This window comes from Nematostella vectensis, chromosome 7 (assembly GCF_932526225.1).
Source record: "Nematostella vectensis chromosome 7, jaNemVect1.1, whole genome shotgun sequence".
NCBI lineage: Eukaryota > Metazoa > Cnidaria > Anthozoa > Actiniaria > Edwardsiidae > Nematostella > Nematostella vectensis.
This window is the reverse complement of record NC_064040.1, coordinates 9,720,628-9,747,205: the sequence shown is the minus strand read 5'-3', so window position 1 is coordinate 9,747,205 and position 26,578 is coordinate 9,720,628. Positions and strand designations below refer to the sequence as shown.

The 26,578-nt window shown below is 42.1% G+C and overlaps 1 protein-coding gene across 8 annotated transcripts in view; it reads left to right on the top strand.

Annotated features, from left to right (window-relative positions):
• Nucleotides 1–17,794, top strand: part of LOC5518940 (sodium channel protein 1 brain) — a 40,290-nt gene extending 22,496 nt beyond the window's left edge. For 6 of the 8 annotated variants that reach the window (XM_048730640.1, XM_048730638.1, XM_048730637.1 and 3 more), the window contains 17 exons: nt 423–785; nt 2,113–2,286; nt 2,822–3,166; nt 3,671–3,850; nt 4,142–4,247; nt 5,040–5,102; nt 5,639–5,883; nt 6,126–6,299; nt 6,881–6,991; nt 7,441–7,549; nt 8,305–8,462; nt 8,790–8,843; nt 10,604–10,741; nt 11,553–11,666; nt 12,620–12,758; nt 13,144–13,275; nt 13,799–17,794. In XM_048730640.1, the coding sequence (XP_048586597.1) occupies nt 423–785; nt 2,113–2,286; nt 2,822–3,166; nt 3,671–3,850; nt 4,142–4,247; nt 5,040–5,102; nt 5,639–5,883; nt 6,126–6,299; nt 6,881–6,991; nt 7,441–7,549; nt 8,305–8,462; nt 8,790–8,843; nt 10,604–10,741; nt 11,553–11,666; nt 12,620–12,758; nt 13,144–13,275; nt 13,799–14,739 (3,546 nt within the window). In that variant the 3' untranslated portion in view covers nt 14,740–17,794. The remainder of the gene's footprint in view (nt 1–422; nt 786–2,112; nt 2,287–2,821; nt 3,167–3,670; nt 3,851–4,141; nt 4,248–5,039; nt 5,103–5,638; nt 5,884–6,125; nt 6,300–6,880; nt 6,992–7,440; nt 7,550–8,304; nt 8,463–8,789; nt 8,844–10,603; nt 10,742–11,552; nt 11,667–12,619; nt 12,759–13,143; nt 13,276–13,798) is intronic. The other 2 variants (XM_032363671.2, XM_032363668.2) reach the window with 1 other exon arrangement.
• The last annotated feature ends 8,784 nt before the right edge of the window (nt 17,795–26,578 follow it).

The following is a 26,578-nucleotide window of genomic DNA, read 5'->3' as shown; positions in this document are numbered from 1 at the left end:
GAACCAATTTGACCCATTTTTGCCCGTTTCTTTGTATTTTCGCTACGCTCGAATTCAAATTTGGCGCTCATAAACCGTGTCGGCACCATGCCGCCGCGCCGGTAACAAAATTAACACCTCGAATGTCCACTCATTCTTGGCTATGTCATATAATGAGACAGACATTCATGGATGACGCAGTCATGGGTAGCGCAATCATGGGTTCACAAAATCAACGGTAATACCATCATATAATGAGTCATTCATGGATAACGCAATCACCGGTAACGCATGACGTGGATAGGTAATCACGAATAACGCATTACTTGTAACACAATGACGTCAACGAGAAACGCAATCACGCGGTAACGCAGTACAATAAATTTGAAAGACTCGACATCGATACTTTAACATGAATAATAAACTTTATCATTTGATTCCAGGAAACGCAACGCAAATTGCGCAAGCGGACGGCAGTGTCGTACCTCGCGGACGAGGACACCATTCAAGTTCTAGAGCCACTGGAGAGCCATCTGTACCCCCCAGACGAGGAGGAAGAGGAGACGAAACCCCTTACCCCGCCCAGCTTGAATGGTATAGTCCTGGGCGAAGACCAAGAGAAGGGGGTCTTGTGCCCCAAGTACCCACGCTTGTCACGGGCGTGCTCTGCTTTGGTGGAGTTCATCCAGCGGCCGCTGTTCGATGGGATTATCACGGGGCTTATCTTACTGAACACCGTGGTGCTCACCATGTACTACCACGGGATGCCTGACGATCTCACCTTCGTGCTCGATATACTCAACGCGGTAAGGCCCGATTCATACGTCGTGCCTCTACCGTACCGAATGCATTTTTTTTCATTCGGCACATAAATAGTTTGAAGTCTGAATCATTTAAGTTCGGAAGTTCGGCACGGCACTAAACACGGTTGCACGGCAAAAGCATGACACCAAATTTTCGAACGTAGAGCTTCTGATCTGCCGAATCAAGTACAGTATTTTTTCATTTTATGCAACAAAAACTCCGCATCAAGTTAACTTTTACTACTCATCACAATCTATTGAACGCGACGTATTTAGTGCGACGTCTGAATCAACGTTGAACACTATGTATTTGTGTCGATACAAATAGACAATTAGACTCGGTACGGCATGCGACGTATGAATCGGGCCAACTTATTTTTTTCATCCGAGGGTGTTGTGTATTCATTAAATTCATGACAGGTTGTAAGTCCTCATTACAATCAACAAGTGTTTTATGACGTCATCAGACTGATTGGGTGTTCTAGACATGACGGAAAAACATGACGTGACGCTTCAAATAAGCCCACTTCACATCGAATAAAGCGGATAATTCCTCTGAGTACTTAGTAACTTATAGCAAACAAAATATCATGTGCGACTTTTTTTAAGTTGATGCGGCTTTTTGTAAAGTGTCATTGAAATTTGAGCTTTTCGTCCCTGAGCTGATACACAGGGCAATGATGATCAAGGAAAAATTATCTTAAAAAGCCAAAATCTGGTTATGTGCACTTCGGCCTCACGTTATTTTTGTTTTTAAGATCAGTCCGTAATACAAGGAACCTATAGCCACTGAAGAAACTGTGTCTTCTCTCTCTATCTGGAATTGCGCGTTTTCCAGGTTTTTCCGCCATGTCGGTGTTCTATTGAATATCTTCATAACATTAAACAGGCGCTTACCCAGGATTTGATGAGAGGGGGGGGGGGGGGGGGGGGCGCAGTCATGGGTATCATATGGAAAAAGCACAGTATTTGAAGATTCCTTTATAAGAAATGACCCACTTTTTCGCGGCCAAGGGGGGATGCGCGCACCCTGCGCACCCCCCTATGTACACGCCTGTTGAAGATGTGTTTTATGATGTCATAAAATATGTAAAAAGTTGTGCAAGTCCTCATACATTCAACATGTGCTTGATAACACCATTCGCTATATCATGCTATCGCAATCGATAATCGTTTCTTTCGGTTCACATGGAAGAGTTGCATAAAAATGCCACTTTGTTATTGTTTTGGGTGCTAGTCTTTTAAATTGTATTATGAGTTGAATTTCAAACTTTTTGTTGAACACGTATATCGCTGCCCATGAGCTTCTCATTTGCTCTTTGCCTCTCAGATCTTCACGGGTTTATTCATACTAGAGATGATTGTCAAGATATTCGCGTTCGGGCTGGTTAAGTACATCTGCAACAAGTGGAACTTGTTTGACAGCGTTATCATCATAACTAGCGCAGTCGCCTACTTCCTAGGTACTTCCACGGGCGTCAGTATATTCCGCATACTACGACTGGTAAGTCTAATGGGGAGCGGTGCAATACCTATTGTTAGTGCCTAGTTATAAGGAAATCAATCAAAATACCTAAATAGTCGTGTTCGTTAACCAGAGTCAGGGCGAATACGAGGGGGGGTGGATTGGATGGATATCCACCCCCCTTTTTGACGAAAAAAAGTTACCTCGTTTGAAGAAAATAAGAGTCTGAGGGACTAGAGGTACTGTCCATGTGCCTTCGCCTGCTTGACTTTGCTGACGCGACAAATCCAATTCAGCGCGAAGTATGTATGTAGTGGTCTACCAAGACTCCACGTGATCAGTTAAAAGCCGTCTATCCGGCCATCATCCACCCCCCATTTTGAAATCCTGAATCCGCCCCTGAGAGTAATGAATACGGTCTACCAAAACCTGGTACTCGGCCATGCCAAATTTTCGTCAAAAGTCGAAAATTTGGCCAAATCAAGTACCAGTTTTGGGTTGACCGTAGTTACAAGAGGATTCAGTTTTCAGCTACTTGTATTGATTAAACACTTCCCTTCTGTTTTGTGTAAAGCTTCGCGTGCTGTACCTGGCACAGTCCTGGGAGACGATGGCTAAGTTAATCCGCGCAATTGCGCATAGCGTCGACCCGATCTTTAACATCACGTGCATCCTGGGCGTCATCATCTACGTGTTTGCTGTAGTGGGCATGCGCGTCTTTGGACCGCATTATACCGCTGAAGCGTTCGGCTCACGAGGTATCCCGAGATGGAATTTCACAGATTTCACGCACTCCTTTATGATGGTGTTTCGGATCCTGTGCAGCGAGTGGGTGGAGCCTCTATGGGACTGTATGCGGGTCACCAACACCGCGGCGCTGCTGTTTTTCCTGCCGGCTCTTATCGTCGGTAACTTTATCGTGAGTTCTCTTTGTTCTCTTATCCTTTTGTTAAAACCTACTTTTTTCCACCGATCGGCCTTCCATCGCATCTATTTACTAGACTTAAGTATCGAGGGTGTACGTAACATTTAGCGTTGACTGTATTAACAACACTAGACTAAGGTCCCGAGGGTGTCCGTAATATTGAGAATTGACTGTATTACGGACACTATACTTAAATCCCGGGGGTTTCCGTTATGTTGAGAGTTGACCGTATTAAGAACACCAGGGCAAGGTCCCAAGGGTGTTCGTAATATTGAGAATTAACTGTATTAAAAACACCAGGGCAAGGTCCCGAGGATGTCCGTAATAGCGAGGGTTGACTGTATTACGATCACCAGACTAAGTTCCCGAGGGTGTCCGTAATAGCGAGGGTTGACTGTATTACGAACACTAGACTAAGGTCCCGAGGGTGTCCTTAATAGCGAGGGTTAACTGTACTACGTACACTAGGTTGATAAAGTGTTTGTGATTTGTTTTCAGGTGCTGAACCTGTTTGTAGCGTTGTTGTTGAACTCGTTCGCCAAGAAGGAGGAAGATCTGCACAGAGAGGCATCAGAGCAGCCGTACGTCAACCCCTGCTCGTGCCTCGCCCACCTCACGCGCACACGCAAAACGCGCATGTACGTAGCCACCTTCAGCGAGAGATACAAGTTCTACCAGGTCAGTAGTACTATTCATGGAATCGTCTCCTTGTTACACCACGGGAGATAGAATAGTTTAGTAAACCATGTATGGCGATAGATGATATCATTAAATGTGATATGTTATCTTGATTTGTAGGAAAATGTGATATCTTATCGTGACTAGTAGTTTAACTGATATCTTATCTTGTCTCGTAGGATAAATGTGATATCTTGACTTGTAGGAAAATTTGATATCTTATCTTGACTCGTAGGTTAACTGATATTAACTTGTCGTAGGATTAATGTGATATTTTATCTTGACTCATAGGTGAAGGTGCTGGAAAGCAGTGGCGCACCAGAACAAGGCATGACGTCACCACTTCAGGAGAAGTTCACAGTTGCCCAGAAAAACCGCTTGTCCGAGCCAGTACCTAGTATGTATCCAACAGATAAAACACTCAACAAGACAGGGGGCCTTGAAATGTGTTAGTTGAATCCATATTTGCGCACGACTCCACATCTCCCCATTATGGCTCATTTTTGTTGCCTCTGTTACCTTTATAGTCTCGCGATCGCCGAAAATTCAAAACGTATTGTCTGGAAAAAAGCGACAGTCAATCGACTATCTAAACCAATCAGTTGTGCATAGCGACAGTCAATCAACTGTCTACAACAATCAATGGCGCATAGCAACTGTCAATTAACTAATCAATAACATAGTTAGTAGAGTAGGATACCCCTCTACTAGCTATGTCTAAAACAATTCAACGGCTGACCATAGGCCATTTGACAATATCACTGGCAATTGATACGCAAACGTATGAATTCGGCTGAAATTGATTGAGGCATGGCTGTTAAAAAGGTTTATACCTTGTTCATTCATTCATATTGATATTCTCGCTATGAGGTAGACTCGCGCTGTAAAAAAACGTGATTTTTTTCTGGTTAAGTTTTACCGTTTTCTGAAAGTATCTTATACCATCACTAATACCATGTATTTATGCACCTTGTTACACTATCAAACAAACGCCGTTATGCACATATTTGCTAAAAGCCAGACGGCTTTTAAAACGGAGGCCAAGCGTGCTCAAGACTGGCTGGTTCTTGTACTGAGACTGCATTTAATTGAGCATTGTCTCGTTTTGGATCAATGGCTACGTGAGATCGAGGTTCGTCTAATCGTGCAAAGCACTGTGTGTGAAGTCATTGTCATGGTCATTTTTCAGCATCTTCCATCGTACCATATACCAGCGTGACGTCATCGACCTCATCAAGCCGCTCGTGCTCATGTAAGGCCCGCATTTGTCTCAATGTCACTGACCCTCCCCTCCCCCACAGACAGTGAATTAGGATGGCATACATAAGGAGCAACGTGAAGATAATTTGATTTTTGGACCCCCCTTGTTGATTTACCCAGCGTGATGACAGCGCACTGCATTGTTTTCAGTGCGGGGCTGTGCATGCTAGTCACGTGTCAGATGGCGCGGTGCATGCTAGTCAATTTCGGGTGGCGCGGTGCATGCTAGACAGGTGGCGCGGTGTATTCTTGTTAGATGTCGGGTGGCGCGGTGCACGCTAGTCAGGGGTGGCGCAGAGCATTATAGTCACATCGGGTGGCGCGATGCAGGCTAGCCAGGTGTGAGGTGGCGCGGTGCACGCTAGTCAAGTGTTTGGTGGCGCGATGCATGCTAGTCAAGTGTTTTGTGGCGCGATGCATGGTAGTCAAGTGTTTGGTGACACAATGCACGCTAGTCAGTGGCGCAACGCATGCTAGTCACTCTTTCAATACTACAAGGAATTCATTCTTTGCGTTTCTCTTTCCCAGGCGAAAAGATTTCTCGATGTAGCCACGAGTATACGCAGGCAGTCAATAACAACAAAAACACCAAGCGCTACATCGTGGAAATTGACGACTGCTTTCCTGAATGTTGCATGAATGCCTGCGGCTGCACTTCCGGCCAGCAGCACTTTTGTTGGCTAAAGTTTCGGTGCCGCGTGCGCTGTTTTGTCGAGCATCGCTATTTTGAGTGGTTCATCTTGTTCACCGTCATGGTCAGCAGTTTTACACTGGTAAGTTAGATGACTCTTTACCTACTCTACCCTAGTCGGGTTACCCTTTCCTAGTCATGCTACCCTTCCCTAGTAGTGCTTGCCAGTACTCTAGCAGGCCTTGAAATATTTGGGGGGCACGATACAGAAACATATTTTTTATTTTTTTTTTTTTGGGGGGGGGGGGGAGGGGGCACCGGGTGCTTTCTGGGAACTGCTGCCGAAAGACCGCTTGCATTGTAAGCCCGTTGTTACCCTTTTAGGTGTTCGAAGACATTCATCTTCATCAGAAGCCCGACCTGGAACGCGCCCTTAACTTCCTGAACTTTCTGTTCGCCGCCATCTTCAGCTTGGAGTTTATCCTAAAGGTTATCGGTTTCGGCTTCGTCTCCTACTTCACGTCCGTCTGGAACTGTCTCGACGCACTTATAGTCTCGGTATGTGTCATTTACGATCATCGGTGACCCCCCTTCTGCCCTGTGCACAAAGATATAGCCTTTTTTAAGAAGCTTCGAGTTAAGGGTCCTGATTATTTAGGGTTCGGTTTTATTGTGGGGACTTTATTATTTATGTTCGGTTTATTGAGGGGTCTTGATTTTGAAGGGTTCGAGTTATTAAGGGGTCTTGATTATCTAGGGCTCGGCTTACTGAGGGGTCCTAATTATCTTGGGTTTGGTTTATTGAGTGTTCCTAATTATTAAGGATTTGATTTATTGAGGGGTTCTGATTATTAAGGTTTTTATTTATTAAGGGGTCATGATTATTAAGGGTTCGCTTTAATGAGGGATCCTGATTACTTAGGTTTTAGTTTATTGAGGGGTCCTAATTATCCAGGGTTTCGTTGAATGTTATGTTCCAAGCATGTGCCACGTGTTGCTCAACATCGCAGAGGGGGACGTACTTTACAGAAAAATAAAATCTTACGTATTCGGCCAAAACGTTTCTGCAAAATGTTGTAGCTAAATTCCTTAAACACGAGCTGCTGTAACCTAATAAAAGCTACCTCTTCTGTTCTCAGGTTTCGGTGGCTTGCTTGTTCGAGAACCCAAACCTCTCCGTGTTCCGGTCATTTCGGACCGTTAGGGGACTGCGACCGCTTAGAGCTATCTCCAGACTTGGTGGGATGAAGGTACTATAACAACAAACAATATTCTATTTTGCTCAGTCCTCAAAATGTATTTGTCGTAAGAGATATAGTGGATTCCTTTGCTGGATTTAATATACTAACACTTCCCACATTCATGTGAACTGCTTGGCTCATGCGTGGCACAAATGTTAATATTGTCTATTCAACAAAAAAACAGCACATTGTTGTGTGATACGTACCAGTTTATTGGAGACCATATACAAGAGTGAGAACAAATTACAAATGTAAATGTGAATAGAATATGTCAAACATGTCAATGTACAACTAGCAGAAAACTGGAGAAATAACCCCGCGATATGCAAAACCGGTGAGTTCAAGTAAAAGGCGAATGTAATTAGCTAAATGTATAGGCACGAGGGAACCTCTAGGGAACGCGCGAGGCGCGAATTCCGAATGCCCAACATAAACACATTAACGTTTGCTGTCGACAGGTTGTCATTAACGCGCTGTTCGCGGCGATCCCTGGGATTGGCAGCGTGCTCGTTGTCTCCATGCTCTTCTGGCTCATGTTCAGCATCTCAGGCGTGCAGCTTTTCGCAGGTGAGAGTATCTGGCCTGTCTCGAGCGCAATACATCAATAATTAGTGAACTCAGGGGCGTAGCCAGGGGGGGTGGCCCAAGGGGAATATATAACTTGCAAGGGAAATATATAAAAACAGGACAGAACGCATTTTTTAGTGAAGTATTGTATTCCACAACCAAGTCCATTGCTTTGTGCGTCTCTGACCTTTGATGCAAGGTCCTTCAAGGACAAAAGTGTACATTACTTTTAAAAGCCCCTCTTTAATTTAGGACACCTTATCGTATCGCGAGTGTCAGAGGTGCGCAACTGACTAAACATGACCCGCAATAATTACCAATGATGCAATGCTATCACCCCTGTTTTCCAGCAATGATGTAATGTTTCCAGGCAGATTCCTAGCAATGGTGTAATGTTTCCAGGCAGATTCCTAGCAATGATGTAATGTTTCCAGGCAGATTCCTAGCAATGATGTAATGTTTTCAGGCAGATTCCTAGCGATGATGTAATGTTTCTAGGTAGATTCCTAGCAATGATGTAATGTTTCCAGGCAGATTCCTAGCAATGATGTAATGTTTCCAGGCAGATTCCTAGCAATGATGTAATGTTCCCAGGCAGATTCCTAGCAATGATGTAATGTTTTCAGGCAGATTCCTAGCGATGATGTAATGTTTCTAGGTAGATTCCTAGCAATGATGTAATGTTTCCAGGCAGATTCCTAGCAATGATGTAATGTTTCCAGGTAGATTTGTATCAATGATGTAATGTTTTTCAGGTAAATTCTACAAGTGCGTGAACGCAGAAGACGAGAAGCTGTCACCTAGCGTAATACCGAACAAGACCGCTTGTTTGGACCACCCGGATTACAGATGGGTAAACGCTAACGTGAATTTCGACAACGTCATAAATGGCTTCCTAGCACTGCTGCAAGTGGTGAGTGTGGCTTGGTATATTCAACCCGCTGGGCCATATGCCAGCCTTTACCGGCCTCTAATATTAACCTTGTGCCTTGACAACTTTCTTAACGGCTTCCTACTACTGCTATAAATGAGTGTGGTATGGTATATTTAACCCATTGAGCCCTATGCCGACCATTTTCGGCTAATAATGTTAACTTTGAAAATTTTATTAACAGCTTCCTAGAACTGCTATAAATAAGTAAGGTTTGGTATATTTAACCCATTGAGCCCTATACTGGCAACTAATGTGAACAACGTCATAATTTTTTTCAAAATGCTTTTAATTTTAACATTCTTCCAGGCAACATACGAAGGGTGGATGGAGGTTATGGCAGACGCTGTGGATTCGACTAAGGTACTAGACAATAGGTACACCCTAGATATTCGGTCTGTGGGGAAAGTTTTGTGTAGGTGGGGACGGAGGTGGGGACGGAGGTTGGGACGGAGGGGGGCAGATACTATAAATTCGACCAAAGTTTCTTTAGACTTTCTGGGGTCCTGATTAATAGTATGCTTATGATACGAAAAGTGTGATGCATGCATAACGCTACTAATGTACTCGTACCCTCACCTGTCCCTCTCCATTCTTTCTTGACATCCACATAGACTTGTCACACCTGTCTCTCTCCATTCTTTCTTGACATCCACATAGACTTTTCACACCTGTCTCTCTCCATTTTTTCTTGACATCCACATAGACTTTTCACACCTGTCCCTCTCCATTCTTTCTTGACATCCACATAGACTTTTCACACCTGTACCTCTCCATTCTTTCTTGACATCCACATAGACTTTTCACACCTGTCTCTCTCCATTCTTTCTTGACATCCACATAGACTTGTCACACCTGTCTCTCTCCATTCTTTCTTGACATCCACATAGATTTTCACAGCTGTCCCTCTCCATTCTTTCTTGACATCCACATAGACTTGTCACACCTGTCTCTCTCCATTCTTTCTTGACATCCACATAGACTTTTCACACCTGTCCCTCACCATTCTTTCTTGATATCCACATAGACTTTTCACACCTGTCTCTCTCCATTCTTTCTTGACATCTACATAGACTTGTCACACCTGTCTCTCTCCATTCTTTCTTGACATCCACATAGACTTGTCACACCTGTCCCTCTCCATTCTTTCTTGACATCCACATAGACTTTTCACACCTGTCCCTCTCCATTCTTTCTTGACATCCACATAGACTTGTCACACCTGTACCTCTCCATTCTTTCTTGACATCCACATAGACCTTTCACACCTGTCTCTCTCCATTCTTTCTTGACATCCACATAGACTTGTCACACTTGTACCTCTCCATTCTTTCTTGACATCCACATAGACTTTTCACACCTGTCCCTCTCCATTCTTTCTTGACTTCCACATAGACTTTTCACACCTGTCTCTCTCCATTCTTTCTTGACATCCACATAGACTTGTCACACCTGTACCCCTTCAATTTTTTCTTGACATCCACATAGACTTTTCACACCTGTCCCTCACCATTATTTCTTGACATCCACATAGACTTTTCACACCTGTCCCTCACCATTCTTTCTTGACATCCACATAGACTTTTCACACCTGTCCCTCTCCATTCTTTCTTGACATCCACATAGACTTGTCACACCTGTACCTCTCCATTCTTTCTTGACATCCACATAGACCTTTCACACCTGTCTCTCTCCATTCTTTCTTGACATCCACATAGACTTGTCACACCTGTACCTCTCCATTTTTTCTTGACATCCACATAGACTTTCCACACCTGTCCCTCACCATTCTTTCTTGACATCCACATAGACTTGTCACACCTGTCTCTCTCCATTCTTTCTTGACATCCACATAGACTTTTCACACCTGTCTCTCTCCATTCTTTCTTGACATCCACATAGACTTGTCACACCTGTCTCTCTCCATTCTTTCTTGACATCCACATAGACTTGTCACACCTGTCTCTCTCCATTCTTTCTTGACATCCACATAGACTTGTCACCCGGAAACATCCTTTCCGCCTCGCTCTTTATCCATCGTCCTCCTATATTGTTCATCTGTGTACTTCCAGGCTCACCGAAAATAGGTGTTTAGTCTAAAGTACAATGTCTTCTTCTTACAGATTGACCAGCAGCCGTCATACGAGGCAAACCTGATTGCGTACGCATACTTTGTGGTGTTTATTATCGTCGGCTCATTTTTCGTATTGAACCTGTTCGTTGGCGTAATCATCGACAACTTTAACACTTTGAAGAAAAAGGTGATTTTACTGATTATAACATGACACGTGATGACCACGTGAAGGACACGTGATGACCACGTGAAAGACACGTGTTAACCAAGTGAAAGACATATGATGACCACGTGAAAGGGCATTTTATATATAACACTTGCTTTATCTACAGGACACATTAAATCAAGTGATTTGTCTCGGTGTAGTAGCGATAAATTTTTTGTCGTTTGTCATGTGTGTCCTAGTTTAGAAACAATAACTTATTTAAGTGTGCTGCATAGTCTGACCTTATAATGATGGCTCACGCTTTATAGCATGCCGTAGCACATAGCTTTTCACGGAGTTACGAAACTGTGAACCTCGACTATCAGTAGGCGCCCTACGTGCCGCTGATGCGAAACCCGATACAGATATCTATCAGAAGGTTCAATACGTGCTTTGACTTGCCAAAGCGCGCGTATACAGTCAATTGACAAAACGTTGTCTTCAACCGGCTTCGCGACCACGCAAACCCGCATGCAAGCATCGGTAAAAACCTCTGAAGCACCTGGCTGCATATATTCGCCACCGCTACACCGTCTAAGCCTGAAGCTATGCAATGGCTAATATATGCAGCTAGGCGCTTCAGTGGTTTTTACCCATGCTTACATGCGGGCGTGTCGCCTAGTCGCGAATCCGGTTGACGACAACGTTTTGTCAATCGACTGTATTGAATCGCAGACTCGCTAGTCTAGTATATTGAGAGGCTAATTTATGATTTCTCTTTTTGTGGAGGGAAAGTGAACAATAACAGCCTTTGTTGTGACGCTTCATTGACATGTTTTTTGTGAATATTCAGTATGAAGAGATTAACAGTATGGGGATGCTACTGACTGAGTCGCAGAGGAAATGGGTCCAAATACTGATGGCTGCAGCCAAACGAAAGCCTCCCTCAAATCGTCTTAGACCGACGGTAAGCACTTTCACATCACAGCCCATCTGGCTGTCATTCGCCTATGTTTTTGTTAATTTCGTGGGCATTACTTTCCAGTCTGTGTCCAGTCTTACGTTATTTTACGTAATTTCTAATGGTATACTATCGCACGGGGACTGTCCAGATAATACTTATGGTGTAACATCCAAATAGTGGAGTCATTAGTATTGCATTAATATTGCGAGAGGACAGTCCAGGACAGATATAGTAATGCACCAAAAAATATCCAAATATTACAAAATGACTGTCCAGACATTACTAATAAGGTATTACCATACCAAGACTTTCCAGACATTACTAAATGTATTTTACCGTACCAAGACTTTCAAGGCATTACTTATTACAATGCCAGGACTATACAGACATTACTATTGGTGTTATACCATACCAAGACTGTCCAGACATTACTAAATGTATATTACCATACCAAGACTTTCCTAGCCTCCGTGTAGCCGCTGACTCGCGAATCTCGAGTCAGCGGCTTCACGTAGGCTAAGACTCCCCAGGCATTACTAATTACCATACCAGGACTGTCCAGGCATTCCTAGTGGTGTTTTACCATACCAAGACTTTCCGGGCATTACTAATTACCATACCAGGACTGTCCAGGCATTCCTAGTGGTGTTTTACCATACCAAGACTTTCCGGGCATTACTAATTACCATACCAGGACTGTCCAGGCATTCCTAGTGGTGTTTTACCATACCAAGACTTTCCGGGCATTACTAATTACCATACCAGGACTGTCCAGGCATTCCTAGTGGTGTTTTACCATACCAAGACTTTCCGGGCATTACTAATTACCACAAAACATTACTAAATTGCTGTCAAGACATTACTAAATGTGTATTACCATACCGAGTCTTTCCAGGCGTTGCTAATCACCATGCCAGAACTTTCCAGGCATTTCTAATGGTGTTTTACCGCTCCAGGATTGTTTCCGCGGCAAGCTATTTGATCTGGTATCCAGTAACCAATTCGAGGTGTTTATTCTGACTGTTATCATGTGCAATATGGGTATGATGATGGTGCAGCACTACGACCAGCCTCCACTCACCACCGTCGTGCTTAATATCCTTTTGTGAATAATAATGGTGGCTTGATACCCCTATGGTACTTACAAATTCTTACACTTAATGTGCTTAATATCCTTCAAGTGCAGTCTTTGAAATTGGTAAATGTGCTGGCGCTTATTCAATTTAAGGAGAGGCTTATTTGGGGAAGGCGCTCATTCGTATTTTTATCTTAGGCAAGGTGCTTATTTCGGGAGGGGGGAGGGGGTAATTATTTGGGGAAGGCGCTTATTTGGGGAAGGCGCTTATTCGTATTTTTCTCTTAGGCAAGGTGCTTATTTGGGGGGGGGGGGGGCGCTTATCAGGGGAAGGTTCTTATCACTGTAGCCCCAGTTTGTTCGAGTAGCGTGTAACACCTTGACAATGGCCCTATGGGCTACCACAGATTGGTAATTACGTGTTAGTCGGCATCTTCCTGTTAGAGGCGATTATCAAGATCATTGCAATGAGACTTCATTACTTTAAAAAGGCCTGGAGCATCTTTGACTTTGTGGTCGTCGTGTCTTCCATAGTAGGTATGTATCTAGGGGTTCTTTTGGCGGAGAAATAGGCCCGTAGAGCGTCATGCGGCTACACTAATTTATCAGACAGAAAATATGCAAATTGACGAAGATGATATAAGCTTTGTGTCGGTTCTTGTGCAATATCGAGAAATCGTATTTCTTTGCTTTAAGGTAGCAGACAGTAACGCATTTCTTCATAACATAAAGTTGTTTTCTTCTTTTTCCTGGCTACTTTTCCTTGCCATCTTCGCCTTTTTCGTCGATTTTTTAGCACGACACAAAAACATAGAATATAATAGATACCTCCTTATATGGAAGGAACAAAGGTTTCAAAGTTTCACAGAACAGTCTCTGTACGTCGCCCATATTTTAATCCGAGCAAAATTCTAATGTGTGAAAAATGTATGTATTTCAATCGGATGATTTGGGTAACCTATTTGCGATATATTTGATAGAATCTGGTAATGCTTTGTTTTTAGATGCCTATTAGGGTTTTCTTGCTAGTATTTCTCTTCTGATATTTCCCGTCTTTCAGGCACTGTTCTGGACGAGATGAGCACGGAGTCAGCGGTTGTTAGCCCAGGCCTCTTGCGAGTGCTTCGGGTATTCCGCGTCGCCAGGTTACTAAGGGTGGTCCAGTTTGCCAAGCGAATCCGACAGCTATTGGTCGCCATCATCATATCGATGCCTGCGCTTTTCAACATCGGTACCCTTCTCTTTCTAGTCATGTTCATTTACGCAATTATCGGAATGTCCTCGTTCGGGAACATAAAGAAACAGGGTGCATTGAACGATCTGGTCAACTTTGAGACATTTAGTAGCTCCATTATCCTGATTTTCCGGTTGGGAACCGGTACTGGGTGGAATGACATATTAGACGCCTTGGTGGTTCAGCCTCCACACTGCGACCCCAACTTCGGAGGACTTCCTAATGGGAATTGCGGGTTCCCGATCGGTGCAGTCTTCTATCTCGTAACGTACATCGTATCCGTGTTCCTGATAATCGTGAATATGTACATCGCCGTGTTGTTAGATAATGTAAATCGCGCGCATGAGAACGACGAGTTCGGCCTATCCAAAGATAAATTCAAAAGTTACTATCACACATTTGCGAACTTTTCAATGGGCAAGCAGTTTCTGCCGTTGCGTGTGTTGCCCGAGTTTCTCGCCGCGCTGGACAAACCCTTTAAAATTGCACATCCGAGTGAGGAGCTAATACGCAAGATGAAGATCCCCGTCCGCGAGGGGGATCTTGTGCACTGCTTTGATCTGCTCAAGGTACTCGTAAAGAAGATTCTAGAACAGCACGGCGAGTCACCGGAAGTGTTCGAGCAGATCACCATCCGTATGGAAGCTCAGTTCCGGAAGTCGTTCACCAAGAAGGTGTCGGCTGCGATCATTGGTTCCACAATGTTAAGGTTTCACACAAATTTTGCAGACACTTCCGGTGAGAGATCCAGCGGTGACGTCACTTGATGTAAACGGCGAGACAACACGGGCTCAATCAGTATTGCGTTTTGTATTCAACGCATTTTTAGCGGTGACTACTCGAAAGTCATGTGCAAATTTAGCTGAATTTGTATCACCATGACAACCGCAGGATTCATTCCTTATAACAAATTGGTACTGTTACATAGAATGCAATTTTGTCAACACACAAACGTTTATATGAAAGGGATGAATCTATTGAAGGGAAAACACTTGAATTTCTATTTATTCAATTATCGCGCGGCAATTGAACGGGATACTTTATAATCTTTTATAAGAAATAAGATATAGAGGAGAAAAAAAAGAAGCAATTTTTTTGCTTCTGTGCATGTGGAATTTTGTGATCGTGCGATATAAAAGAAAAACGAGATCCATTAAGCCAGTAGATTACTTTGTCTACTCTCAACGGAAAGTAAGAACCTCACGAGAAATTAGTCGAAAACGCTTCAAAACGGACTACTATTACGTTTACATAGTTGATAAGATTTGAAAGATTAATCTTACTTACCTACTAATCTACTAATATTGCTAACGTCTAATTATTAAATTGTCAGTTAAACATGTAGTAACTAGGTTGTTTCTAATTAACTTAATATGGTTGATAATCGTATATCGATAATGTATCCTAACCTATTGCATTTCTAACTCAACTATCGTGTCTAATACTGTGTCTAGCCCAACTTATTGTGTATCTAACCCAGACTATCGTGTGTCTAACCCAACTTTTAGTGTATCTAACCCAGACTATCGTGTGTCTAACCCAACTTATCGTGTATCGCTAACCAGACTCATCAAGTGTCTAGCCCAACTTATCGTGTGTCTAACATAGACTGTCGTGTGTCTAACCAACTAATCCTGTGCTTAATTCAACAAATAATGTCACCGACTAATTGCGAATCTAATCCACTTCATCGTGTGCGTAACCCAACTTATCGTGTTTCCAACCCAATTTATCAAGTGTCCAACCCGAATTATCGTGTGTCTAACTCAAGTTATCCTGTGTCCAACCCGACTTATTGTGTGTCTAACTCAACTTATCGTGTGTCTAACTCAATTTGTTGTGTGTCTAACCCAACTTATTGTGTATCTAGCCCAACTCATCAAGTGTGTAGCCCAACTTATCAAGTGTCTAACCCAACTTATTGTGAGTCTAACCCAACTTATCGTGTGTCTAACCCAAATTTTCGTGTCTAACCCGACTTATCGTGTGTATAACCCGACTTATCTTATGTCTAACTTAACTTATCGTGTGTCTTTTCCGACTAACCGGGTGTCTAACTCAATTTTTCAAGTGTCCAACACGAATTATCGTGTGTCTTATCCGACCTATCGTGTGTCTAACCCAACTTATCGTGTATCTAACCCACTCATCAAGAGTCTAGCCCAACTAATCAAGTGTCTAGCCCAACTTATTGTGTATCTAACCCAGACTATCGTGTGTCTAGCCCAGCTCATCAAGAGTCTACTCCAATCAATCAAGTGTCAAACTCAATTTTTAGTTTCAAACCCGACTTATCGTGTGTCTAACTCAACTCCTCGTGTGTCCAACAACCCGACTTATCGTGTGTCTAACCCGAATTATCGTGTGTCTAACCCGAAGTATCGTGTGTCTAACCCGACTTATCGTGTGTCTAACCCAACCTATCGTGTATCTAACCCAACTCATGAAATGTCTAGCCCAACTCATTGTGTATCTAACCCAGACTATCGTGTGTCTAACCCAACTCATCAAGTGTCTAATTCAACTAATCAAGTGTCTAACCCAATTTATCAGTGTCCAACGCAACTTATCGTGTGTCTAACTCAACTATCGTGTGTCCAGCCCAACTTCTCGTGTGTATAACTCAAATTATCGTGTGTCTAACCCGACTTATCGTGTGTCTAACCCGATTTTTCGTGTCTCTAACCCGACTTATCGTGTGTCTAACCCAACTTATCGTATTTCTAACTCGACTTATCGTGTGTCTAACCCGACTTATCGTGTGTCTAACCCAACTTATCGTGTATCTAACCCAACTCATCAAGTTTCTAGCCCAACTTATCAAGTGTCTACCTCAACTATAGCCTATCTAACCCCGACTATCGTGTGTCTAACCCAGCTCATCAAGTGTCTAGTCCATCATCAAGTTGGACCTAATTTATCCAGTGTCCAACCCGACTTATCGTGTGTCCAACCCGACTTATTGTCTATCTAACCCGAACTATCGTGTATCTAACCAAAATACCGCGTGTCTAACTCAACTTATCGTTTGTCTAACCTAAACTGTCGTGTGTCTAACCCGACATATCGTGTGCTCAATTTAACCAATAATGTCACTTACCCGACTAATTGCCAGTCTAATCTACCTGATCGTGTGAGTAACCCAAAGTCTCGCGTGTCTAGCCGAGTTTATCAAGTGTCAAGTACAACAAATCAAGTGTCCAACCCGACTTGTCGTGTGTCTAACCTGACTAATCGTGTTTCTAATCCAACTCATCGTGTGTCTAACACAAAATATCGTGTGCCTAGCCCACTTATCGTGTGCTTAATTCAACTGATTATGTCGCTAACCCGACTAATTGTGAGTCTAATCTAATCATTGTGTGGCTCGTCCAACTTATCAAGTCTAGCTCGACTTGTCGTGTTCTTGATTTAACCAATGTAACTTACCCGACTAATTGTAAGTCTAATCTACCTTATAAAGTGTCTAACCCAACTTGTGGGTCACTCGTGAGTTCAACTTATTGCACTAATCCTACTTAGCAAACAATTCTAGAGTCAGGTCCATAAATAAAGCGACTTTTTTCTAAAGGGTCTATACCAACTAAACCTTTTAATTCTAAAAAAAGCGACAGCTAGCTGGAATGTGCCGTGTCGTTTTTCCTTTAGATTTCTATAATCGTACCTTACGAAATACATTACTATCAGCTATATAATAAAGATTTATGTATTACGTTACTAGCTGATAAAAGAGAACAATGCCGCCCCTAGGTGGGCGTATATTTGTATCGAGTATCGATTGAAAGGCAAAACGCTTTGTTGAATTAAAAAAATGTTATTGGACATAGTTATATGTGGAAGCACATTCCATTCCTCTTCCCCCAAAGTCAAAGTTCATGTTACTAGAACCCCCCTCCCCACGCCATCCCCACCCCAACAGAGAGCTCATATCTAAGGAGGATAACAACTTTTTCAGATTTCAGCAGCCTGTTGCTTGGTGTAATTACATTGAATCATGGATGCGCAGCTGGGTGCGCATTCACACATTCACAAATTAAAGAATTTTTGTAAAAATGACCGCTTTTTGGCGACCGAGAAAGGGGGAGGGATAGGTGTGAAGGTACTCGCGTGTCGCGCTCATCTATCCTATCAAACGTAAAAGTAATTACTTGCACTATTAAACTGGCGAACTAGCCCAAACAACGGAATTGATGTTTTGAGTGGCTTGTTTTTGCCCACAGAGAGCGGCGCCATATACAGGCTCCTGCCGAGGAAATGCGTTCCCACCGCCTCCACTTAATGTCTTTCGCGGCTGATTGAAAAAAGCGGCTTCTTTTGACAACAGTTCAAATATGGACTAGCCTTTAACCCCCCCCCCCCCCCCCCCCATGCAACTTTGCGTCCAATCACGGTCCTATTCTGTTTAAAAACTGGAGAAAATAGAATTGTAAAATTTTTGGGGAAGTTGATGCCGACGTAAATTATACGAAAATTATAAAACGAGGAGGACGACGCTCGAAATTCTCTTACTAACAAAGTTCCCCACAAAGGCATTTTCGAAAACAAGATACTCTCAATATTTCTCAAGCGCATCGATAGTTTTTTAGCCACTTAAGACAACGGTTTTTTTTTTTCAGCAAATCATTAACGCTTTCGTATAGCCCATTTGTAGATAATATTTTTAAAGCGTGAATTCCTAAAACAATTAGAGACGAATTTATCCCACAAAGTATTCTTAAAAAATTGAAAGGCAGGACTGTGTCGTGTGAGTGTGTTTTAATAGACAAACAGATGGTATTTTCAAATAGACAAAAACCCTCAGCACCGCCGCGTAAATTGCTTTTAATCACTTTTAGAAGAATGGTCATATTTCCTTCTTCAGTTCTTGGAACTTTGAGAGCGCGCATATTTTTCTTGGCAGTAAAATGAAATAAAATAAAACTAACGCTCCTTTGCGAACATGTGTTTGCTTCAAGGGGTTCTGATTGCAGAAACTTCCTTAAATTAAAATTTCTCACTGCGAATTGAATTGAAAACTTTCAGTGCGAATTTAGTTTCATTTGCAATGCGTTTTTTTTATTTGCAGTGCGATTTTGCTTGATTTCAAGTGCAATTGTGTTTTATTTGCCGTGCAATTTTGATCCATATGCAGTGCGAGTTTTGCTTAAAAGACGATATCTCATTTGCAAAAAAAACAAAAAAAAACGACAAAACTGGAATTTCACACCAAAAAGCGTCGTAATGTAAAAGAGTTTCACAGTTATGTCTTTCAGTTTAAAACTGAGAGAAAACAATAGAAATAGAAAAGCAATCGTCTCTGCAAACCGAGAGTAACTCAATTGCATTTTCAGTTCCTAGAGATGTTTCCTGTTACTCATGGCGTTTTAGCCAAACCCGATGATACCATTAAATATTTTCCTGTCGCTAAGTATCCTGTTTATAACCACTTCAGAGAAAACTGTCTTCAACAATAATTTTGATAAAGAATTGGGCAAACCGCAAATTGTTCGCGTAATACCTGAATAAAAACTTTTGGTTTAGGATAGATTTTTTGCTTATCTCGATAAAAACGCTTATTTAACTAATATGTTTTTAAAAGATGACTTAACACTTTTCAAAAGTTCATTTACTTCTCAGGGGTGTATTATCAAACGTAAGATATTTAATGTTAGGGTGCAGATGTTCTTTAAAACCATGAGTTAATTTCTTAATTTCCCCTCGAGAAAAATTCACCTAAAATATGAACTATACACTCTTTTTTTTATTAGAAGCTTTTTATTAAAACGTCCAGGCTAAGATCTCACCAAATTTTAAGAACATGCCCAGAACATGCCGTGCTTTTTTAGTCTTATGTGTTATAATAACAACCTTAAATGTGATATTGCTGTTGATCATTTGTGTAATTCTCCTCCTAATAAATTCAAAATTTCTGAAAATTAGACGTTTTTATAAAAAAGGAGTGTATAAATTCTTGTTGAAACTTTGCTCAAATAGCATTCTCCGTTGGGGTGAAAAAGGTAAGCTTATGTTTGCTCACTTTTCTTAACATTCGTAAAAACGCTCCACGTTGACAGGTGAAAATCAAACAGATATAAAATTGTACAACAAGTAGACTATTATCCACGGATGAATAAATTGCTCAAGCTAATAGTTCTTAACGAATGTATTGACGGTCAACAAGAATATCGAATATGCTCGCTGCTCGCATTTATTTAAGCCAAAATATTCGATCCCCGCAAAAAAGGCTTCTACTCAGACGCTCGCTAACCACTCGCTGACCCTATAGTTCTCACACTGCATTTCGTGTCTTTTAACTTTCCGATTATGTTGTTTTAAAAAGTTTTTATTTTCTCCAGGCTTTTCCATACAGAATACGAGTAGAAAAAAACCCTCCAAAAATAGCTCAAGCAATCAAAGGCGTGTCGGTTGTTCATTTGACGTCCTAATTTGACAAACAACACCTGCATGTTCTCCTTATAAGATCTGATCTTAACACGGAACATTTTAGATTTGTCCAAATCACAAAGTTGACACAGCTAAGACCCGTAGCTGAATATCGTCATAAGCTTTGTCTAACAACTTCTCTATACGAACATTAGAGGAGTAAGAATAACTGACAAGTTGTCTACCCGTTTCGGATTGCAAAACCAGACAAAGTGATGGATGCTAACAACACTACTGGTGATATGTGTCCTGGCTATAGGATAACGCGAGTAGCATTTGCTTTCGAGGAGTCATATCCAAACATCTACATCAGCATTATCTCCACCATAATTCTCGGCTTGACGGCTTTTTTTCTGAACGGAACTGTGTTGTTGGCAATTGCCAAGACTGCATCGCTCAGAACACCTTCGAACCTAGTAATCCTGAACCTTGCCTTGACTGATTTTGCTTTTGGTATTTCGCTGCTAACGCTTGTATTTGCAAGCAAAATTGCTTTCAGAAACTCCAATCCTGGCGTATACTGTCTCTTATTTGAGATATCAGAAGTGAGCTTCTTTTGCTTTGCTGTGGCGTCGTTTTTAACTCTCTGTTTTTCAGCCATAGAAAGATTTCTATTTCTTCATCTCCATCTTCGCTACCAAGCCGTCGTCACGGTCAAACGCATTGGGGTTATTGTGTGCGCTATTTGGGTTATATCTATATGTTTTCCCATATGGCGACTAACTGGTATTGCTATAAATTATCTTTTCATCTTGTCAGCTCTTTTGTTTGTCGCAGGGGTGACCGTGTCCGCATTTTGTTATGCACAAGTTCTTTTTATTTTGCGTCGACATCATAATCAGATACATAGCCAAGAGACAGAAAAGAAAAACAACGAGTCAACCAAAAAGTTGAGAAATTCTGTTTTGACTATGATATCTATCTGGCTGATTTATCTGCTCTCTTTTATTCCACATTTCGTATGGTTTATTGCCGCACTCGTAAGCAGGCATCCGCAAAATTCCCTCTCAATACTCCCTGTTGAGTTGGCATTTACTGGTATCATCTTCCTGTCTCTTAATCCAAGCTTGAATCCTATTCTTTATTTTTGGCGGTTCACTGAGGTGCGAACGGCAACGATCGTCACTCTAAGAACACTTTTTAGGTGTTCACGAGCAAACTAATAAGGCAGCGTGGGAACAAGGGCAATGGCAAATATTCGAAACATTAGCAAAGCAACTCTGTATTCAATGATTTTCCTGTTACCAACGCCTTCGCAGACAACTTTTTTCTCAGATTGTCTGTAGACTTTAATAAGCAAACACCTGCTCCTGTTTTTAAGTCAATTAAAACTAAGCTGTGCGAAGGATTGACTGGGATACCTAATGAATTCCATGTACATTTGCAATTTGTTTGAGCCCCTGTGTTGTGACATGTATGACAAAAACAAGCTATTATTTCTCCATAAAAATAAAATATGATAGAAATATATGTGTAATCTTCATTTTTATTGTAAATGACATATCATTACACTTATTAGCATTAAAGATAAGAATAACCAGCACTCTATGGGGCGGGGGGATGGGGGGGAACTCTACATGAAAGAAGTAGTATTGGGTGATCGTCTTTTTAAAATTTTACCAAATGCTATTCCTTAAGGGGTGCAGAGGGGATTGCGCTAAAATAGAGAGAGCTAATCCAAAGCAGAGCTGGTACCGTTAGAAAATTAAGGAAAACTGAAAATATAATTGTCACCCACCCTTCCTTCCCACAAAATATAAATTTGTCTGTGTGGTCCCCCTTGTCTGCCTAGGGCGCGTTCTAGTAACGTCTAGTGATGTCAGGCGCTCGGTTGCTTGATTTGAGTGCCGTATAGGACATGTGCACTTTTGTCACCCCCCCTCCCACAATTGGTAAGTGTGTTTCCCCTCGTCTCCGACGGACTCGTATTCTTAACGTCCCTATATGTCAGGCGCTCAGTTGTTTGTTATGAGCGCCCGTATAGGTCATGTTTACTTTTGTCACCCACCTCCCCCCACCTCCCACAAGGTATAAATGGATCGCTGTGGCCCTCCTTGTCTCCCACGGAATCGCATGCTCGAAGATCCAGCGCACTTTGCGGGCGCTCCCAAAGGTCGCCCCCGCCCTCGCATGACGGTAACTGGTAACGTCCCTATATGTCACGCGTCCCTATATGTCACGCAGGCACTGTTAGTAAGTTGATTTGAGCGTCCGTATAGGTGATGTGCACTTTTGCCACCCACCCGCCTCTCCCACCAAAAAATAGATCAGTGTGTTCCCCCTTGTCTTCCGCGGATTAGTATTCGTAATGTCCCTATATGTCAGCCGCTCAGTTGCTTGACATATAGTGAGCGTATATTTAAATTTGACGGACGTCCCTATTCACGCGTCCCTACATGACACCCCCTATGCGCCAGAAAGCGCTACGGATTTGGGCCCGTACTCAGAGATGGTGCAGGGAAGGGGTGTGTTCGCACCCTCCACAACGGCGGAAAGTCTACTTTCGGTTCGCAATAGATGTGCTTTTTGTAGACAAAACTATAAAGCATAAGCGAATTAGAAAAAAGGCATTCTCTGGTATGTCATTAGTCTTCAGACTTTTTTGAAGCCAAAACCGATAATAAACGTCCCGTGGAGATATCGCGGCATCCCTTTTTGTTCTTTCGGGGGTGGTCAGATTCTTATCAGAAAAATTACTCCTTTCCCACCCCGGAAAAACTTTCTCGGATTTCGCACCCCACCCCCTCCCCCCTCCAAGAAAAATCTGGTTACGGGCCTGTGGAACTTCGAGCATGGTAGGGAGCAGCGAGCGAGGGAGATGCCAATAAATTAGCATACTGCGACACTTCATACATGAAGTACCCACGTCGTCCCTTTACATCGATCGACTTGCATGTCCTATCGCAGGCTCAAGGACGTCTTTGCACGTGCTTCTCTGCAGGCTGGAGACGATGTTAACCACGAACCCCCGAAACTCAAGCAAAATACTCTCTGCGGTGAATCGGAGGTAATTATTCGGCCGCTAAATTCATGTTCAAAATAATAATTTACAGGAAATCACTTTTTAAGCCCAAATTTATCATTATTTTACTTATTTTGATGTCGACAAAGTTGCCGCGGGATTCATAGATCCGACGCGCGCACGAATAACCAATCAGAAAGCAGCAAATAGAAGCCAGCGAAGTGCAACCCAAATTTCCCACAAAAGTCCCACAAATTGTAGAACGTCGGATGAGGTCTGTGAATCCTGCTCGGGATTATTTAAAATATAGACGTTTATAGGGGTTTTCCTGCGACTTGGGAAACAAAAGACGGTCACCTAACAAACAAAAAATTAATTTGTTGTCCAAGTTTGGTGAAAATCTTGTAGAGAAGTATAGAAATAGATAACTACAAGTTTGGTTGTTGAATGGAAACTACCCGAATCCAGCGACAGGATAAAAAAATGTCGTGCATGCGCAGTTGTCAAAGCGCGACTAGCGAATTCGAGCATGGCGGATTTCACGATTGTTGGCCGGAATTTGGCTAATTTTATGCCGATAAAAAGCAGATTAAAACATAAAGAACTAATATTTCCTATGTGATTTAACTAAAAAACGCCTTCGAAGGATTCAAAAGGCAATCTGCTACCGATTCGCTGAACATTTTCCGGATTTTCTGCTATCAATGAGAAGAATGACAGCAACATGGCGCGAAAACAAGCATGAAGACATTGTTTCGTAAAGAAAATCATCCAGATCAGCTTAACTGTTCTTATGAGATCACTCTGAAAATAGTTTAACTTCATTATAACTTAATTACTGACTAGATACTACGACTATGGACTTTTTGCCTCACCTGTTGGTATCAGATTTTGAAGTGAACAGCGGGTGAGATTTCCGGAAACAGCCGAGGTACTGTTGTAGTAAGCAATGTCACAAATTTTCTGTATCGTTATTATTATTAAAATCTCTGACTTAATAAAACCTCTAAGGTCGCCAAAGATATTGACCAGCTTATCTTGTGAAACGAAGATTCGGAAATTTGGGCGAACGCAGCTTCTGACTGTTCTTTTCAGAACGGTTGTCTCCCTCCCTCTACTAAACTAGTACTTATTGAATAGGAAAAAAAAGATTACTGCTATGTATATTCAACTTCGGTTGAAGCTAGTTACTTACACTAATTCATGTCATCTTTGAAATTAATGTTTAGATGTTATAACTATTATTGTTGGGATGATAAAACTCTACAGTTCAATTAAATGTTTAGTATCACATTTAATTCTAGGTATGACTACTGTTTTGGCCTCTCTTCCCTAGGACCAATGCTTTATGTGGTTGAGATGGACATACTGGCTCCCAGGTGATACCCCAAGATTTTGGTTTTGGAGGGATCATTGCAGAAATAACACTAAGTACCTAAATGGATGTATCTCATACCCTTTTAAGATGTCAAAAGAAAACAAATCAAAACACTATTATATGAACTCTTTACAATTTACTCATTTTTTCAAAGTATCTATTTACAAACAGGCATACCCATATGATAATTGACCTGATAATTTGACCCAAAATGCAAAACAACAACCCAAAAGATAACACACATTCCCTGAGTTGTTAATTATATTTATAATAGTTCAATCTCGAAAGATTTGTGGATACCAAAATCCTAATGGAGTAGCTCCACCCCTCCCCCCAAGTGAACTGGCAAATCCCCATGTCCAGAAGCTTGGTGGCCATATGATCTTTGGGGTCATTGAGTGTGTAAGTTGCATGGAAAACTGCCAAATCAAACTCTCATTCAGTGGCAAAATGTAAATACATGAATAATGCTTAAAATTAACTAAAAAAGCTGGAAAGTTCTTAGTCAAGCAAAGCTTATGACATACAACCTTTATATGGGAATACAGTACCATTGTGTAATGAATATACCAGATTGTTCTCCCTTACAACTTTTGAGGAATAATTTACAACCATACTGTTTTTCGATCTATCGCTGTTTTGTGATGTTAAGCAAATATCAACACTATTCCTACCATCAACCCCTGTGAATGTTCCATTGCCAGACAAAAGGGCATTATCTGTGAGGAGAGCTTTCAATTGTTAGTCCCACTGGCCCTCGTAATATGATCTGACTGTAGTAAACCAAGCACCATGCTAGCAGAGGCCCTTTTCTCTGTATTACGCTGGGCTGGCGTTTGCGGGGTATAAACCAATTAATATATTTATTCGGGCCGCCATTTTGTTTCCTTGCATTGAATTTCTCTCTAGTGCGCATGCGTGACATTTTTTGATCCTGTCGAATCCAGCTCGAACACAGGCTTACCAACCTCTCAGTCAGTCTCCAGTCAATCCCAGTAACTAGCTCGAATATTTTCACGGTTGATCACTGTGGTGTTCGGCAAGGAACAAAGCAAAAAGAAACAGACTCGTGGTCTTCCACATTTAATACAAGATGGCGGATCTCTGACATGTGTTCTACCATGGTGCATTGCGCACCTTAACAATCCATAATGCAATGCGGCGGACACTACATCCCCCCCTTACTTAGCATTAAAGTCCATACTAGGAGCTAAATAACTATAACAGCTATAGTAGGGGTCCTACGCATGTATGTAAAACTGAAAAGAAAAATAAAACTAACAAAACTTATTGTAGCACATAATCCTTAAAACGAACAGGTTGTTGCCTAGTGCGCGCAGGTCGCTGATTGGCTAGAGAACCAGGAGACGCTGGCATTTCAGCTGTACAATCAAGTGTGGACTGGTTCTGGGTCTCAGGTGCGGTTTGGTGTTCCTGCGCGATTTCAGGTGGAGTAGGCAGCATGTCTGCGGCGACTGCTTCCTGTGGTTTGATGAACTTCTTCATTTGTGCTACATTCCTCATCTTCCTATTTCCATCAGAATCCTCCAGTACAACTGCATTACCTGTCTTCTGCAAAACCTTGTAAGCTTCAGGCTCAAAAACTGGAGAGAGTTTGTTCTCGCGGCGAGTCTGTCGCAGCAGTACTTCATCGCCTTCATCAATTCCACTTGGCTCAGCATGTCTTCTAGCATCAGCATACTCTTTCTGTCTGAGTTTTGATAGAGCGTCTCTGTCCCTAAGTTTGTGTTGCCACTCTGACTCTGTCGCTCTATCCTTCGGAATCTCTACACTAGGTAGCTTGTCTCGGAGCTGCCTTCCCATTAGGAGTTCGGCTGGCGAG